Below are 17,451 nucleotides of genomic sequence, written 5' to 3'. Positions count from 1 at the left end.
TCCTAAATCGCTGCGTACATGGATTAGTTTGTGGGCTGAAAATTGGACACACGTGACAAGAGCGTGACTCAGGTCTTTATACCCCCACCGCCAGTCCACACCCTGCCATGCTGAACACTCGCCCAGTGCATGTCTGCACAGCCCGCAGAGGAGAGCCGTGGCAGCGGTGTGGTCAAAGTCCGCCGGGCGTCAGGGTGCCTCCGACACGCTTGACGGGAAGGTCCTGCTGGCCTCGTTCACACTAAGAGAATCTCAGCTAGCTGTACGGAAAATGAGAACTGGAGGGTCGGAGTCAAATTCTGGGAACAGCGTTGCCTCCCCCCGCTTCACGGCGTGGCCAGGACTTCGCCCTGATCATCAGACCTTTGGTTACATCTAAGCATCTGAAAGAACCCTCAGCCCCTAACCGGCAGAGGTGGAACGTTCCGGTTCAGAAAGTACAAATCCAGACCAAGATTTCGTTTCAACCATCCAGCTGAGTATAAAGACTCACATTCAACTGGCTGGTTGAAACAAAACCTTGGGCTGGATTTGTACTTTCTGAACCGGAACGTTCCACCTCTGCCAGCTGCTTGATCTGCGACGGAGGGGGCTCTGGCTCACAGTTAAAGTCTCGAAATGTAAACTACGACACAAATGTCCCCCTTGCTGCCCCAACAGGAAGCATGAGAACAGCAGCAAAGCACCCAGCTGAAACCTGGGGCAGTCCGGCTATGAAGGCGGAGTTCCTGCCCGGCGATTAGTCAAACTCACAGCAGCGAGGCTTCTTCCTCCAACCAGACCCAGACCTGATAATGAAATGTTACTGTTAGCTTTGGCCCCAAAGCCACCTGCCATCAGAAATGAAATATGAAGTCGGGGCCGATATCAGACCCCAGTAATGTGGTTTTCTCTGCCTCCTGCCCCACCGCTCATCACTGGCTGAGACTTTGGCTTATTACAGGCCTGGGGTGAGCGCATCTGAAATGAAACAAAATCCACATGAATCCAAGCTGGCCACCTGCATCCCCGACAGACAGAATCAGTCTGAATAATCATATGACACAAAGCTTTCGCTTAGGGTTACGGGTAGCGATGGTAATGATCTGTGTAACGATTATGTCAGGGTTGCCAACTTTGGTCAGCTGGCTCGAGTAAGATTTGAGACGAGTCTGCACACGCATTTACATGTATGTAAGGGTTTTATGACCTTGTGAATAGTCTGTAGGGTTTGCAAACTACCCCAACGCTTTTGATGCAGCTGATTTTAGGTTTATAATGAATAATATAGGTTTGCCTTAAGTTTTCTTGCGTGAGCGTGAAAGTCTGATAGCATAAGTGTCAGGCCAGATGCGTGAGAGTCGGCAGCCCTGATTATATGCACGTTATATGTTGTTATACAGTCATTAAACGCAGCCATTTTACTGATAATGTGTTTATTTTGAGCAGTATACCAGCTACAGCAAGAGGCTCCCCGCCCCAAGAGAGTCACCTGCCCTCAGGAGGTGAGCCCAGAGTCGCGTGTCATTTTATGGCGACGATGCATTTACATTTATTTATTTAGTAGAAGCTTTCATCCAAAGCGGTGAACAAAGGCAGGAACATAAGAAGATAAGGAATTTACAAACGAGAGGTGGCCATTCGGCCCATCAAGCTCATTTGGGGAGAATTAACTAATAGCTCAGAGTTGTTGAAATGTTATCTAGCTCTGATTTAAAGGAACCCAGGGTTTTAGCTTCCGCTACACTAGCAGGAAGACTATGCCATACACGCTGTGTAAAGAAGCACTTCCTCAAATTCATTTTAAAATGTTCTCCTGCTAATTTCCACCTGTGGCCACGAGTTCTAGTATTTAAACTAATATTGAAATAGCCATTTGGTTGAACAGCATCCAGACCTGTTAGAATCTTATATACCTGGATCATGTCCCCCCTTAGTCTCCTTTGCTCGAGGCTGAACAGATTCAGCTCAGCTAACCTCTCCTCATAAGACTTTCCTCTAAGACCAGGAATCATTCTCGTAGCCCTCCGTTGCACCTTTTCCAAGGCAGCAATGTCCTTCTTAAGGTATGGTGACCAAACCTGCACACAATTTTATAGGTGGGGTCTTACCAGGGGATTATATAATCTTAGCATCACTTCCCTTGACTTAAACTCCACACACCTAGAGATATAACCCAACATTCTATTGGCCATTTTAATTGCTTCCCCACACTGGCAAGAGTGGGACATGGAAGCATCAACATACACACCGAGATCTTTCTTGTAATCAGCTACCTTTATTTCAGTGGAACTCATAAAATATCTGTACTTTATATTTCTGCTCCCTGCATGGATTACCTTACATTTATCTGTGTAAAATTTCGTCTGACAGGTATCAGCTCAGTCATTAATTCAAAATCCCGTTGTAGCCTCTCCGCTGCAAGATCAGTATCTGATATACCACCCACCTTGGTGTTGTCTGCAAATTTAACCAATTTACTGTATGTATTGGTGTCAATATCATTAATGTAAATTAGGAACAATAATGGTCCTAAAATTGAACCCTGCGGTGCCCCACTATGAATGCAGGGCCACTGTGACATTGTGCCTTTAATAACTACTTGCTGCTTCCTGTCAGTTAACCAGTTTTCGATCCAAGCTGCCACAGTTCCTAAAATCCCTGCAGCTTTGATCTTAAGCAAGAGCCGTTTGTGGGGGACAACATCAAAGACCTTCTGGAAATCTAAGTAGATCACATCGTAGGCCATTTTGTGATCAATTTCTCTTGTAGCTTCCTCAAAGAACTCAAGTAGATTAGTTAAACAGGACCTACCTCTCCTAAATCCATGATCCCTCAGAATGTTATTTGTATCCAGGTAATCTATCATTTTCACTTGGATTATAGCTTCCATTATTTTTACAGTAATGCTAGTTAAACTGATTGGCCTATAGTTTGCTGGATTACTTCTATCCCCTTTTTTGAATATGGGCGTTATATTAGCATGCTTTCAATCAGAAGTACCACACCAGCAGATAATGATTTCTGAAATATTATAGTTAAAGGTTGGCTAATAATATCCCTCATCTCTTTTAAAACTATAGGTAAGATGCCATCAGGGCCCTGCGATTTATTTTGAGCTTAGCTAGGCTTTGTACCACATCAGCCTCAGTTATACAGATATTGGTCATAGATGATGCTGTATTTGTACTAAATGGTGGTAAGTTACTCATGTTCTCTACTGTGAACACCCGTGTAAAATAATCATTAAACTCATTTACTATATCAATTTCATTTTCAAGGCCCTTACTATCCTTCAAATGAGTGATTTCAGCTTTTAGAGTACTGGACGTATTGGAAGAAGCTTTTAATGAACACATACATGCTGGGGATTATCTGACCTGGAGGTGTGTTATAATGGTGGGGGATGCACACGGGTAAACAGCTCAGTGCTTGTGTATGAAGCAAGTCACATGACTGAGTCACATGACACACCCTCTCAGGCCATCTACTGCCAAGCCCATGCTGCCAGTCTTCTCTGGGTCAGTGCTGCAAATCCCCAAACGATGGTATTTCCTGGGCCTCACACACAGTCCGTCAGTGCTGTCAGAAATGTGTAACCTGTCATTTTACAAACTCTTGGCATTTTTAACAGCCGGTCTTGTTTTTATGTAGCTATCACGACCAGTCAGTTCTGTCATGATTTAGCTGCAGCGGTACTGAGAGATAGCAGGTTCTGGACTGCCTGTCCCCTGACCATTCTTGCAGCGTTTTTGTTCTGGAACTTTCCGCCGTCTGATGCTCCACAAGGTGAAATCTTGTGAGTTCACTATTTACCACAGCTGCTCACTTCAGCAGATTATGGATGTTTGTCAGTATGCTTACTTCACCATTCTTGTGGTCTCGTAGACCCGTTTGACGTCATCTACAGTACAGTTCCCATACTAAGAACAGAAGTACAGAGAATGGAAAAAATCCTCATATGTCTCCCGAATTGAATGATGCATCAATTGCATCTTTGCCTACGAGAACAATCCCATGATTAATTATGCACCAAGTTTGTTCTTGGGAGGCAAGAATGCAAAAGCACTCTTGCTAAGGTACATTCTTTGCGTTCTAGTTATTGATAAACACCCTGTGCGTTTATTCGAGTGCACACGGGTGATGTGGGCACCCGCGCAATGTTGCAATCCTCAGCCACCCACAGCTTTTGTCACGATCATGTGACAGCCAGTAATGTCACCCGCGATGATCACATGGAACTGAGAGCACGCTGAAAGGAGTCTGAATTCAACGCTTAGTTTTTTTCACAGATAGAATAACTTAGTTTAACACAAAGTATTATAAAACAACACGTCCGTTGTCTGTTATGCTAAACAAACTGTAGTACTCAGCCTCAATATAATGCACACTCACGGCTGAAAAAAAGTGCTTTGTATGGACAGATACAGTACGTAAGACAACTTTTTAAACTTTCGTTTCTGTGTGCTATATATCCTAAGGATTAACGGCAGTGTCAGTCCAAAACTCCTGCCTGTAACACAGTTAAAAAAAAAAAAAACTGGCAGACAAAAAACAGTCATTATGCGGTTTTTTAAATGCTATGCCGAGATGGAAATAGACATCCTCCGGTCTACGCTGCACCCCCTACTGGTTAAGTGTGTCCGCGCATGCTGAGTGGAGATTGCGTAAAACGAAATAACTGCTTGCCTAGAAATAAGGAAATGTTTTATTCTTTCAGATGGAGAGCAGACCAAAGTACTACGGCAGAGAGTGAGTCTGCAATTGCACATTATCACACAGTCAGAGATAATCAAACATGACCGTCATTTTGTAAACCATTGTTACATCGCCTGGCTGTTGCTGTGCATTTGGGGGAGTGAATCTGACCTTGTGTGCTGTCTGTTGAGTCATAAGTGACTGTTCTACACTGGAATTTTTCGTTCGGTTACAAGTACATGTTGCGTTCAGGTTCCACGGAATGGTTTCACGGGAGCGTGCAGACGAGCTTCTGGATGGTGCTGAGGGTGCCTACCTCATCAGAGAGAGCCAGAGGCAGCCTGGAACCCACACACTGGCCCTGAGGTATTGCGTTACACACTCAAACTGGCCCTGAGGTACTGCGTTACACACTCAAACTGGCCCTGAGGTACTGCGTTGCACACTCAAACTGGCCCTGAGGTATTGCGTTGCACACTCAAACTGGCCCTGAGGTACTGTGTTACACACTCAAACTGACCCTGAAGTGTTGCATTATACACTCACACTGTCCTGAGTTGCTGCATTACACACTTGCCCACTGGCTCTGAGGTGCTGTGTTAGACACAGACACTGGCCCTGAGATACTGTGTTACACACTCACAGTTGGCCCTGAGGTCCACATATTCTCTTCTCAATAAACAACAAAGCTTTCCTCCCCGACAGCCCCTACAGTTCTTGTCAGTGTCTTTTGTTTATGGTTTCATAGCTCTCCATCACTGACGCAGTGATTCCAGCTTTTATCACACGCCATTTGGTCGCCATGAACCAGCCCTCGGCCTCATCCCTGTCCTGTGTGCTTGTGTGAAGGTTTGGCAACCAGACGCTCAACTACAGACTCTTCTACGATGGGAAGCACTTTGTCGGGGAGAAGAGGTTCGAGTCGATCCACGACCTGGTGACGGACGGCCTCATCACGCTGTACATCGAGACAAAGGCGGCAGAGTACATCTCCCGCATGACCACCAACCCCATCTACGAGCACGTGGGCTACACGTCCCAGCGCAGGGACCGAGGAACGCAGCGGCTCTGCCGAGGTCACCCCCCATCCAGGAAGGTCACCTTCCAGGATGAGGGCAAGGTGAGCCGCCCACCAGTCTCTTGACCACAGTATAGTTGACAGCTGGCTGCCTGTAGGGCCAGTTTGTTCAAGGCATCCCTGCAATTATCTCAATATGTAATTAATGCGCACTGACAAGATCAAGGAGGTTGATTGTGGTATGTCATGTCCCTCCCAGTATTGTGGCCATACCGTGTGTGTTGAGTGAAGGTTTTGGAGCTGATTTGGTTCCTTCCAATACTGAAACCAACCTTACACCCTTGTCTCTCAATGAGAGATCTGAGACACTCTGGTAGGCGGAATAAATTTGAGGAACATCCAGTGGAAGGAGTAACTTTTCCAGTTGTGAAATTAGGTAAAAATGTTCTGCTGTAAGTATTTCCTCCACTCAGTGACTGCTGACCAGGGACCTTGTTTGTTTGTTTGACCTTGTTTGATTTGTATTATTTTTTTTGTTTCAAAATGCTGCTCTCCAAATACCCTCCACTAGGTGGCGTCTGGGGCAGCTTTTTCAATGACAATTTTAAAAAATTCACAAGTCTCTTGTGTGACATTTTGGAGGCCAGCCAGAGGTTCCTCCGGGCTGGGATCGGCACCCCGTGCCCGCATGTGCGTGTGGTCGCCTGCACGCACCAGAATGTACACATGTACGTGTGCGTGTTTCCACACATGGGTGCGTGACGGCGGCGTTCCCTGCCGTTTACCGGATAAACATTGCCCGTCGCCATGGTTTCTGACATACCGGCCACATGTGCCACGGAATGAGATTCCGCTCCACACTTTCCTAGTCTCAGGTGCCAAGTCATCACTCCTGAGTGTAATAATTCACATCTTTCACACAGGAACTGTGACCTTTGTGCCACAGAGGGTGTCGCTCAGCAGACCGTATCACCAGGCTGGTGTGCTTTCAGTAGTTGCCATGACAACAGGCAGGCATGCCAGGGTGATTCCCGATTGAGTTTCGTCATGCTATTTGGAGGGGGGGGGGGGTTCCCTGGGACTCCAAAGCATGCAGGTCCCACATAGCTTACGATTTCACTTGGCTGGAGGGGGGAGCCCTTGGGGGGGGGGGGCTGTGTCACGTCGAGGCTCACCAGCGTGGCACAGGGAGTCACGCACACACGTGTGCACACACACGCCAGCACTGCCAGAATTCTTGGGAACCATGGGACTTGGTGACTTTAAATAAGATAAAATAAATAAGATAAAGTAAAACATTCTCCAGAAGGATTAGGAAACAACGTGTCACACCGGAATAATCGATAAAACTCTCATGTGGACAACTTTTTAATTAAAGGTCACTATGTACATATGTATTTATATATATTATATTATAGTGATTTTTTTACAGAAACACAAAATCTTACATCAGTGTCAGGGGTTACAATACCCCACTGGTGTGCGGGGGGGGGGGGGGGGGATGGGGCTTTTGTCCTTGTGGAATTTCAACCCTCAGTAATAAATGTCTTTGTTTGTCTTATGGATAATGGATGCTAATTTATCTCTGGTGTTTATGATGTAAATCAGTTACTAGTTAAAGATTAACTGTAGAAGCTTCCAGGAGAGCTGGACTGAACCCCTGCCCCCCCCCGCCCGACAGCCGCCCACATGATACCTGGCAGTGCTGTTCCAGTGGTTCCACTGGGTGGAAATTCTCAGAGTGGTTTTGGTTGTCACTGTAAGCTACCCGCCAGGTTGGCATTTCAGCGATACGTTTCCCTGGTAACCACACCGGCTTTGGGAACCCCGGGGGGGGAATTGCCGGCATTCCGAAAGTCTCCCCGGGCAATCGAGCCAGCTTTCGGTGCTTGTGACTCACCTTCAGTCCCGTAACTGTACTGTTCGATTCCCGAGATACAATGCAGGCATCACACCTGACTGTTCCTGCTTTGCTCCTGGCTCCGTTCCCTGTTCCTTCTTCTGAGCCCCTCTCTCTCTGCCAGCCCATGCTGCTCTCTGATGGACCGTTCCCCGTTCCTTCTCTCATGGACCGTTCCCCGTTCCTTCTCTGATGGACCGTTCCGCCGCCCCCACGTTGTCTCCCCTCTGCCATCTCTGATCTTGGGCTTCACTGGCTCAGGCAGCTCTGTGCTGTGGGCCAGACATTCAATGTCCCACCAGGCTGCAAGACAAACAAGGAACCCAGTTTGGAGATGGAGTCTCTGAGCTGACAGAAAAGCCCTCTGCTCCAGGGACAGGCTCACACTCAGCCTGGGAAGCCCCCGCCATTGGCTGTGACACTGCTCAGTTGTAAAGGAATCTCTCTGCTGTCTCATCTAGACATCTCGTGCTTTTAGAAGGTTTTGTCGGTAGCCATGGGGAGATTTGCGCCTGTCCCAGACTCCCTGCTCGACTATAGAGGCCTTCATGATGTGAGATTCCTGCTTTTCAACAAGCAGAATGCAGGCGTGTGTCTGATTGGTCATGGGGGCTGGATGGAGGAGACCCCTGTTCCAGAGCCCTAGGGCCTGGGGGTCAGGGAGTGTGAGGACCCACGAAACTCTTGGTCTTTCCACAGATCTCATCTCCACCCTTGCTGGGACCACGGGCTACTCTGCGAGACCAGGAGAAGCACTACAGCTATGACAAAGTTCACAATTTCAAGGTGAATAGTGAGTTCTGATGTGTGTACAGGGAGTACTCTGTGTGCACTGTGAGAATGTAGTGAGAATTGAATGTGTCCTCTGCTCATATACTGTGAACTGCCTGTGTATTTTTTGAATACAGTGAGTATTGAATGTGTGCTGTGCAAGTGCAGTGAGTATCGTATGTACACTATGTGAGTACGGTGAGTACTAAATTTATACTGTATGAGTACAGTGCATATTGTTTCTGCATTGTATGAATACAGTGAGTACTGCCTGTGCACTGAGTACAGTGAGTACTGCCTGTGCACTGAGTACTGCATGTACCTGTGTGGTACTTGGTTTCAGCCAGCAGGTCACCCAATCAGCAGATCCCTGGCACGCTCCCTGTGAGTTTTCTCTGCTTTTGGCCCACACTCTGGTCACCTCCCCTGGGGGGGGGGAAGTCAGCTCTGTTTTTCTCTGTTATTGAATTACGTGTGGCTCAGCGGTCCTGTCTGGCTGTCCATGACTCACAGCTGGGTTTACAGCAATTAATGCTTACACAGCTCAGGGCTAAGTGGAATTATTCTCCTTCATTATTATTAATTTGCTTATCAGAAATCCACAGCCCAGAGGGGATATACACAGCAGGCCTCTGCTCAACGGTCTAACTGCAATGCCCAGCTGATCAGGTCTCCAGCGATGTGGGGTCACAGTGATCCATAACCACATTGCTCAAAGACTCGTTCAGTCACTGGTGGATATGAGTGGAACTGTGCATGTTTTAACGGTTCTCAAACGAACGCACGTGAACCGTAACATGTTCCTGTGCATTAGAACATGCTGAGGGTTCCTCATATCCTGTTTTACCATTTGTGACTTTCTCCTGGAGAATTTTCTCCTTTCTTGTTAACCGTCGTATCTCAGCATCACCCCTGTCTGTTCCTCACTGGCGCCCCCTGTCTGCCCCCCCTCCCCCCGCAGACACACACCTTCCGTGGGCCTCACTGGTGTGAGTACTGTGCCAACTTCATGTGGGGCCTGATCGCCCAGGGGCTGCGCTGTTCAGGTAACCCTCCACTCGCCTGCCATGCTGAGCTCACCCTACCCACACACGCACACCCTATCCTCACGTCACACGCCACACACACACCCTATCCTCACGTCACACGCCACACGCACAACCTATCCTCACGTCACACGCACACCCTATCCTCACGTCACACGCCACACGCACACCCTATCCTCACGTCACACGCCACACGCACATCCTATCCTCACGTCACACGCCACACGCACACCCTATCCTCACGTCACACGCCACACGCACACCCTATCCTCACGTCACACGCCACACGCACACCATATCCTCACATCACACGCCACACGCACACCCTATCCTCACGTCACACGCCACACGCACACCCTATCCTCACGTCACACGCACACCCTATCCTCACGTCACACGCACACCCTATCCTCACGTCACACGCCACACGCACACCCTATCCTCACGTCACACGCCACACGCACACCCTATCCTCACGTCACACGCCACACGCACACCCTATCCTCACGTCACACGCCACACGCTCACCCTATCCTCACGTCACACTCCACACGCATCTCTCACACAGCTCACAATCTGGTGCACGGTTCATCTCACATGTAATATCTAGTACAGAACTAGTACCGTTCTCATGAGCCATGACATCTTGTCCTGGGTGTATCCGACCTTATTCCCTGTGCTTACTGAGATAGGCTCCGACCAGGATAGTCCTTTAGAGCAAGGATGGATGGATGGTTGGATGGATGGATGGTCCAGATCAGTAGAACCTGGTGGTGTGAAATTTGTACTAAAGTACTTTTTCTGGTCCCACTATCATGGTCCAGGTCAGTCCAGAAGAACCAGGTGTTCCCACTGCATTGTTTGCTGTGAACTTGTCAGTAACACATCTCCCAGTCCCTAGGAGAGTGGATGAAGCAAGGGTTTGTGGGTAATCTGCCACTCAATGGACACAGAACCAGTACTGGTTGTGGTGTTTTTGAGAAAGATCTTCTAGAAAAATTCAGACTGAAACTTGACAAAGCCTTCCACCAAAATGTTCACAGAAAAAGTAAACAGTTCATTTAGGTAATTAAGGCAGGGCTTTTAACGAGCAGCTAGAGGGCGGTATTTCTAAAATTAAACTACCTCTGGACAGTCTGGCAGACAAAAATGTCTGTAGAAACAGCACCAGTTCCTACAAAATGTCAGGATTCCTCGTCGTTCAGATGCAATCTGGGCTGTTTGTGTCTAAGCTGAATTTTGGAGACGGCCTTAAAGTCGATGAGGCGGCTTCTTCCTCCAGGTGGCTGTCAAGCCGCTGTAGCCTCGGGGGTGGGGGTGGGGGGGAGGGGGTACAGAAGCAGCATGTCAGAGAGGGTCTCATGACAGAGGTTTCTAAATCTGACTGGGGGGGGGGGGGGGATGTTGTCCTCTCCTGGCTCCAGTGCTTCGATTTGCCTTCACATAATTCTGCTCAGTTAATTTTTTTAATTGGAAAGATCCCCTTATAATTCTGAGCAAGCTGACATGTATAATTTGAGGAAAAGAGTGTAACAGTCCCCAGTGGGTGAAATTCCACAAACAGTAACTGCTGGCTTCCACAGAACATTCATTTACATAGAATAAGCACTTTGGCCCAGAAAATCTGTGTAGTGATGATCCGTCCGTATTTATCCAGGACAGAATCTGGGGGGGGAGGGGGGCTGGAGCCTATCCCAGCATGGGCAGGGAATAAGGCAGAGGACATTTTAGAGGGTGGGGTGCCAGTCCATTGCAGGGCACACACACGCACAGACGTTTGTATTCACATCTTTGTGGGGACCGTCCATTCATTTCTGTGGGCACAACCCTAATCCCAACAATGACGACCTTAACCCCCACCCTGCCCCAACCTTAACCCCCACCCTGCCCCAACCTTAACCCCCACCCTGCCCCAACCTTAACCATAAGTAACTATGACAACCTAAACCCCCACCCTGCCCCAACCTTAACCCCCACCCTGCCCCAACCTTAACCCCCACCCTGCCCCAACCTTAACCCCCACCCTGCCCCAACCTTAACCCCCACCCTGCCCCAACCTTAACCATAAGTAACTATGACAACCTAAACCCCCACCCTGCCCCAACCTTAACCCCCACCCTGCCCTAACCTTAACCCCCACCCTGCCCCAACCTTAACCCCCACCCTGCCCCAACCTTAACCCCCACCCTGCCCCAACCTTAACCCCCACCCTGCCCCAACCTTAACCCCTACCCTGCCCTAACCTTAACCCCCACCCTGCCCCAACCTTAACCCCCACCCTGCCCCAAACTTAACCCCCACCCTGCCCTAACCTTAATCATAAGTAACTATGACAACCTAAACCCCCACCCTGCCCCAACCTTAACCCCCACCCTGCCCCAACCTTAACCCCCACCCTGCCCCAACCTTAACCCCCACCCTGCCCTAACCTTAATCATAAGTAACTATGACAACCTAAACCCCCACCCTGCCCCAACCTTAGCCCCCACCCTGCCCCAACCTTAACCCCCACCCTGCCCCAACCTTAACCCCCACCCTGCCCCAACCTTAACCCCCACCCTGCCCCAACCTTAACCCCCACCCTGCCCTAACCTTAATCATAAGTAACTATGACAACCTAAACCCCCACCCTGCCCCAACCTTAACCCCCACCCTGCCCCAACCTTAACCCCCACCCTGCCCCAACCTTAACCCCCACCCTGCCCCAACCTTAACCCCCACCCTGCCCTAACCTTAATCATAAGTTTTCGCGCATTTTTAGTCTTTTGATTGCAGTTACAGATTTTTATAAAATTGAGTTTCCTCTTGTGGGAACTGAAAACATGGTTTTTATCTCATTGTGGGTATATTTGCTGGCGACTTCAGCCAGGGAACAGCAGCCTCCCCCCCCCCCCCCCCCCCCCACTTTATACTCCCCCCTGGGCTACCTCCCGCTGGCACTGAAACCAGACCAGCAGGTATTCACCCTCTGCAGCCGCGCTGGGCCAAGATGACGGCGCTGACGTGCCTCATATCTCACCTGCTCTATCTCTCTCATATTTTACCTCCAGCTACATTCTCTGCCCTCCCTAACACTATAAAGTCCCTGATTTAAGGCTTAGTGATTATTGGCTGTTGTCATGTTATTGGAGAAATATGTCCTCCAGCTGTGTCATGACACTATTCCAGATGAAAATATACTTCATGTGTGTCTAAATGGGGAATATGAATCATAGGCGTTATAATAGAAAAAATCCTCGTTCGAAAGCCTCTAAAATTCTCCGGGTGTTGAGCTAACTGAAGGTCAAAGAGCAGAGTCCAGTAGGACTCCACCAAAGCCACTCTGCCCCGTGGCAGGCGACCCGTAACGGAACCGGACCCACTTTGTTTCTCTTTCTTTTTCCCGCCCAGACTGCGGCCTGAATGTCCACAAGCAGTGCTCCAGGCTGGTGCCGTCGGACTGCCAGCCGGACCTGCGGCGGATCAAGAAGGTGTTCAGCTGTGACCTCACCACGCTCGTCAAGGCCCATAGCACGCCGAGGCCCATGGTGGTGGACATGTGCATCCGCGAGATCGAGCGCCGAGGCGAGGCCCCGCCCCCCACTTACTCCATCCGCCTCCGGGGTCGACAGCAGCAGGGCAGAACCAATCAGATTCAGACTCCGCTTTGATTCTGTACTGTCTCATGCAAGAGCTAGACTTGCTGTCACAAAGTGCATTTCCCAGAATGCCGTTGATGACTTTGAATTCCGGGGGGGCTTTTCTGAAGCATCTTAACGTCGACATTTAGCTGGAGGATGAGTATGAAAGCAGCTTCTGCTCCAGTGTAACACGCTTGGGAATATGCATTTCCAGATACATTTTGTTCATTACTTTTCAGTATGCATTATAAACTGTAACTATAGCATAGAATCATATTTAAATTTGTTAGACTGCCAATATTCTACGTTTGTTTCTTTGTAAAATATAATGCTTCAAAACAACAATGAAGACAAGCACGCCTTAATCACGCACCATGTGGGGGGGGGTGTAGTTGTCATGGGAACTGGTGGAGGGTGAATACATGCCTGTGTGCGTTCAGGGCTCCAGTCCGAGGGGCTGTACAGAGTGTCCGGATTCATGGAGCACATCGAAGACGTGAAGCTGGCCTTCGATCGAGGTAGGAATCGCCAGACTGAACCTGTGCTCAGAACCAGTCTGCGGATCAGTATCAAATTAGTCGGGGGTGGGGGGGGGGGTGTCTCAAGGCTCTGCAGCTATGAGGTTCAGAAGTTAGAGGGGGTTCTCCTGTGTGTCTCTGGTGGCCCCTACAGATGGTGACAAAGCGGACATCAGCGAAGACGCCTACGCAGACATCAATATCATCGCCGGCGCCCTGAAACTGTACCTCCGGGACCTGCCCATCCCGGTCATCACGTATGACCTATATTCCCGCTTCATACAGGCTGCAAGTAAGACACCGCCGGGTCCTACTCAAATCCAGGCGTCCGCACGGATTGCCTGAATTTTATCCCTGGAGTCTTTTTAGCCTCCTGACTGAGGGACACTCCACGGAGGCCTTGGTCTTACCGGCACGCTCCCCGTTGTAGAGATCGCCGACCCAGACGCCAGGCTGGAGGCCATCCATGATGGGCTGCTGTTACTCCCACCTGCGCACTACGAGACGCTGCGCTACCTGATGACACACTTGAAGAGGTGAGAATGCCACAGCCACAGCCACCAGCCACAGCCACCAGCCCGGCCCACCTAGATATCTTGAAATTTCCAATTATGATTTAAATGATGTATCTCGTCAGGCTTTAAATTAATTTTGAAGTTCTTTTGGGAAAAGTCCATCTGATGGTGTTTTGAAGAGCAGAGGGATGACTGGGAGGTGTGATATACATGCAAACCCCCCCCGGCGTGGCTTAAAAATGTCACGGCCCCAAGTGTGTTGGGCGTCGGATGCTCAGCCGCTGTCCTTGTCCCACAGAGTGACCTCGTTTGAGAAGGACAACTTAATGAACGCAGAGAACCTGGGCATAGTGTTCGGGCCGACGCTGATGCGCCCCCCCGACCAGAGCACGCTGGCGACGTTGAATGACATGCGATACCAGAAGCTCGTCATCCAGCTACTGATAGAGAATGAAGACATCCTGTTCTAGAAGGAAGTGTGCGCGTCCCCCCAAAAGAGACCACCCACCATGCGCCGTGTAGACCACCACAACGGTCTGTGACATGCTCAGCGGGTGGCGCCCTCCTCTGTTGTGTGGATGTTACTGCATCAAATTGACTGTCGGAGGTGATGGCTTCTCCTCTCACACGGGATAAGAGCTTTGATTTGCAGGGTTTTTATTGTAAGCACTTTGGTCGCGTTCCTGCGGTTGCACTGAGCTGGCCGGTCGATCCTCGCTGCTTCTCCACCCTTGCTGATGTGCGGCGACTCTTCCGGAATGTTCCGGTCATCAGCACAGGTGGCCGCACAGGATCAGGTCAGCATCTGTGGCTGTGTGAAGAAAAAACTACAATTCACAGAATTCCATGTTATTCTTCCTCTTCAGCCAAGTTTAAAGTTTAAAAAGCTGCCAGCAATACATATTCGGCATTGATTACTGACATTATGCTGTATGATGAGAGATGAGAATTTGAAAAATTGCTTTTTTTTCTAACAAATATATGTACCTTGTCAAGTTTTGTTTGTCTGTATATACAATACGTATAATGAGCAAAACATTCTGCCCTGTATATAAAAACCTGGTGTCCTGCTTTCAATAACTGCAAATATGGTTGCGTAAGGTAATTTTGTGCGGATGGCAATCATTACTGAGACAGAAATACTGCATCTCCATTCCGAGATTGTGGGGCTTTAAATATATTGTGTGCTTTGGCTATTTTGACAGCCCCATAAAAAAAGTAAAATGAATGGAAAATGACAGCCATGTTTTCACCCAAACGACAGACTACGCTGTCATTAAAGAAATTGATCTGTGACTGTACATTGCCATATGGTGGTTTCATCTGAGCACCTTTCTAAGTCTCTGTTTGAGTTTCACCTCAATATACGATACAGCCGTGGAAAAAATTAAGACATCACTTGATATTTTTAAACAAATCTGCATTTCTCAGACAGCAGTACACAAGAATAAGGTGAAGCAGGAGATACTGGGAATGACCAGAAACCAGCCAGGTAAAGGGCAGAAGTGACTTTCTAATACCAGAGATGACTGTTAACTTATCTGACAGTTTCTCATGAATCGGTGGATGACATCAAGTGACCTTCAAAAGGAATGGGAAACATTAAATGCAGGTGTGAAGTGCTCTGCTAGGACAGTTCATATCAGGCTCCTAGAAGCAAGACTGAAGTCCCATAAAGCAAGGAAGAAGCCCTTCACTAATGAGAAGCAGGGAAGAGCCAGACTGGAGTTTGATATATATATATATATATATTATTCACAGACACACACCCATAAATTGAAAAATGAATGAAACAAAAAATCGTACTGTGGTTTCAATTTTTTCCATGGCTGTGTGTGTGTACACACACACACACATATATATATATATATATATGTATCAATGAACATACATTTGTTGAAAGGCAAGACAAACTTTAAGGTGAATGTACAAAAGTCTGTGTTTCTGTTTGTAGTGGCAATACCGGCCCCACCCATCAGCCGGATATCCATGATCAGACCCCACCCATCAGCCGGATATCCATGATCAGACCCCAACCATCAGCCGGATATCCATGATCAGACCCCAACCATCAGCCGGATATCCATGATCAGACCCCACCCATCAGCCGGATATCCATGATCAGACCCCAACCATCAGCCGGATATCCATGATCAGACCCCACCCATCAGCCGGATATCCATGATCAGACCCCACCCATCAGCCGGATATCCATGATCAGACCCCACCCATCAGCCGGATATCCATGATCAGACCCCACCCATCAGCCGGATATCCATGATCAGACCCCACCCATCAGCCGGATATCCATGATCAGACCCCAACCATCAGCCGGATATCCATGATCAGACCCCAACCATCAGCCGGATATCCATGGTCAGACCCCACCCTTCAGCCGGATATCCATGGTCAGACCCCACCCATCAGCCGGATATCCATGGTCAGACCCCACCCATCAGCCGGATATCCATGATCAGACCCCAACCATCAGCCGGATATCCATGATCAGACCCCAACCATCAGCCGGATATCCATGATCAGACCCCAACCATCAGCCGGATATCCATGATCAGACCCCAACCATCAGCCGGATATCCATGATCAGACCCCACCCATCAGCCGGATATCCATGATCAGACCCCACCCATCAGCCGGATATCCATGATCAGACCCCAACCATCAGCCGGATATCCATGATCAGACCCCACCCATCAGCCGGATATCCATGATCAGACCCCACCCATCAGCCGGATATCCATGATCAGACCCCACCCATCAGCCGGATATCCATGATCAGACCCCACCCATCAGCCGGATATCCATGATCAGACCCCAACCATCAGCCGGATATCCATGATCAGACCCCAACCATCAGCCGGATATCCATGATCAGACCCCACCCTTCAGCCGGATATCCATGGTCAGACCCCACCCATCAGCCGGATATCCATGGTCAGACCCCACCCATCAGCCGGATATCCATGATCAGACCCCAACCATCAGCCGGATATCCATGATCAGACCCCCATATCTTATTTTGCATTTTCAAAATGTTGTATTTGTTATATAAAGGTGAGACCTTTCTACAGAATCAGCATATGGAGAAGTATTTTTTGTGAGGAATTTAAGATTAGATTGTAATATATAAATTGCAGATTAATTTATTAAAAGTGTTAAGATGCACCTCATATTGACCAGTTACATGACTCTAGTTTTTGTATTTTGTCGTCAGGGTGTGTGTGTGTGTGTGTGTGTTGGGGGGGGGGGGGGGGGGGTAGGACAATTCCATGGGCCCCTGAGTGACAGAGGCCCTAAAAAACATATGGAACACATGATGAGCTTTAATTGGTCTGGGCTGGGGCCCCTATATGATATGATATAATGGG

At 48.7% G+C, this 17,451-nt stretch overlaps 1 protein-coding gene across 7 annotated transcripts in view; it reads left to right on the top strand.

Annotated features, from left to right (window-relative positions):
• LOC111846875 (beta-chimaerin) overlaps positions 1–16,202 on the top strand; it is a 31,377-nt gene extending 15,175 nt beyond the window's left edge. For all 7 annotated transcript variants that reach the window (XM_023817571.2, XM_023817570.2, XM_023817569.2 and 4 more), the window contains 11 exons: positions 1,429–1,484; positions 4,700–4,731; positions 4,930–5,043; positions 5,527–5,797; positions 8,295–8,381; positions 9,328–9,412; positions 12,803–12,976; positions 13,473–13,550; positions 13,705–13,842; positions 13,981–14,086; positions 14,364–16,202. In XM_023817571.2, the coding sequence (XP_023673339.1) occupies positions 1,429–1,484; positions 4,700–4,731; positions 4,930–5,043; positions 5,527–5,797; positions 8,295–8,381; positions 9,328–9,412; positions 12,803–12,976; positions 13,473–13,550; positions 13,705–13,842; positions 13,981–14,086; positions 14,364–14,535 (1,313 nt within the window). In that variant the 3' untranslated portion in view covers positions 14,536–16,202. The remainder of the gene's footprint in view (positions 1–1,428; positions 1,485–4,699; positions 4,732–4,929; positions 5,044–5,526; positions 5,798–8,294; positions 8,382–9,327; positions 9,413–12,802; positions 12,977–13,472; positions 13,551–13,704; positions 13,843–13,980; positions 14,087–14,363) is intronic.
• Positions 16,203–17,451: the final 1,249 nt, after the last annotated feature.

Source organism: Paramormyrops kingsleyae, chromosome 23 (genome assembly GCF_048594095.1).
Source record: "Paramormyrops kingsleyae isolate MSU_618 chromosome 23, PKINGS_0.4, whole genome shotgun sequence".
Taxonomy (NCBI): Eukaryota; Metazoa; Chordata; class Actinopteri; order Osteoglossiformes; family Mormyridae; genus Paramormyrops; species Paramormyrops kingsleyae.
The sequence above is the reverse complement of the archived record's forward strand: the minus strand, read 5'-3'. Positions and strand labels throughout refer to the sequence as shown.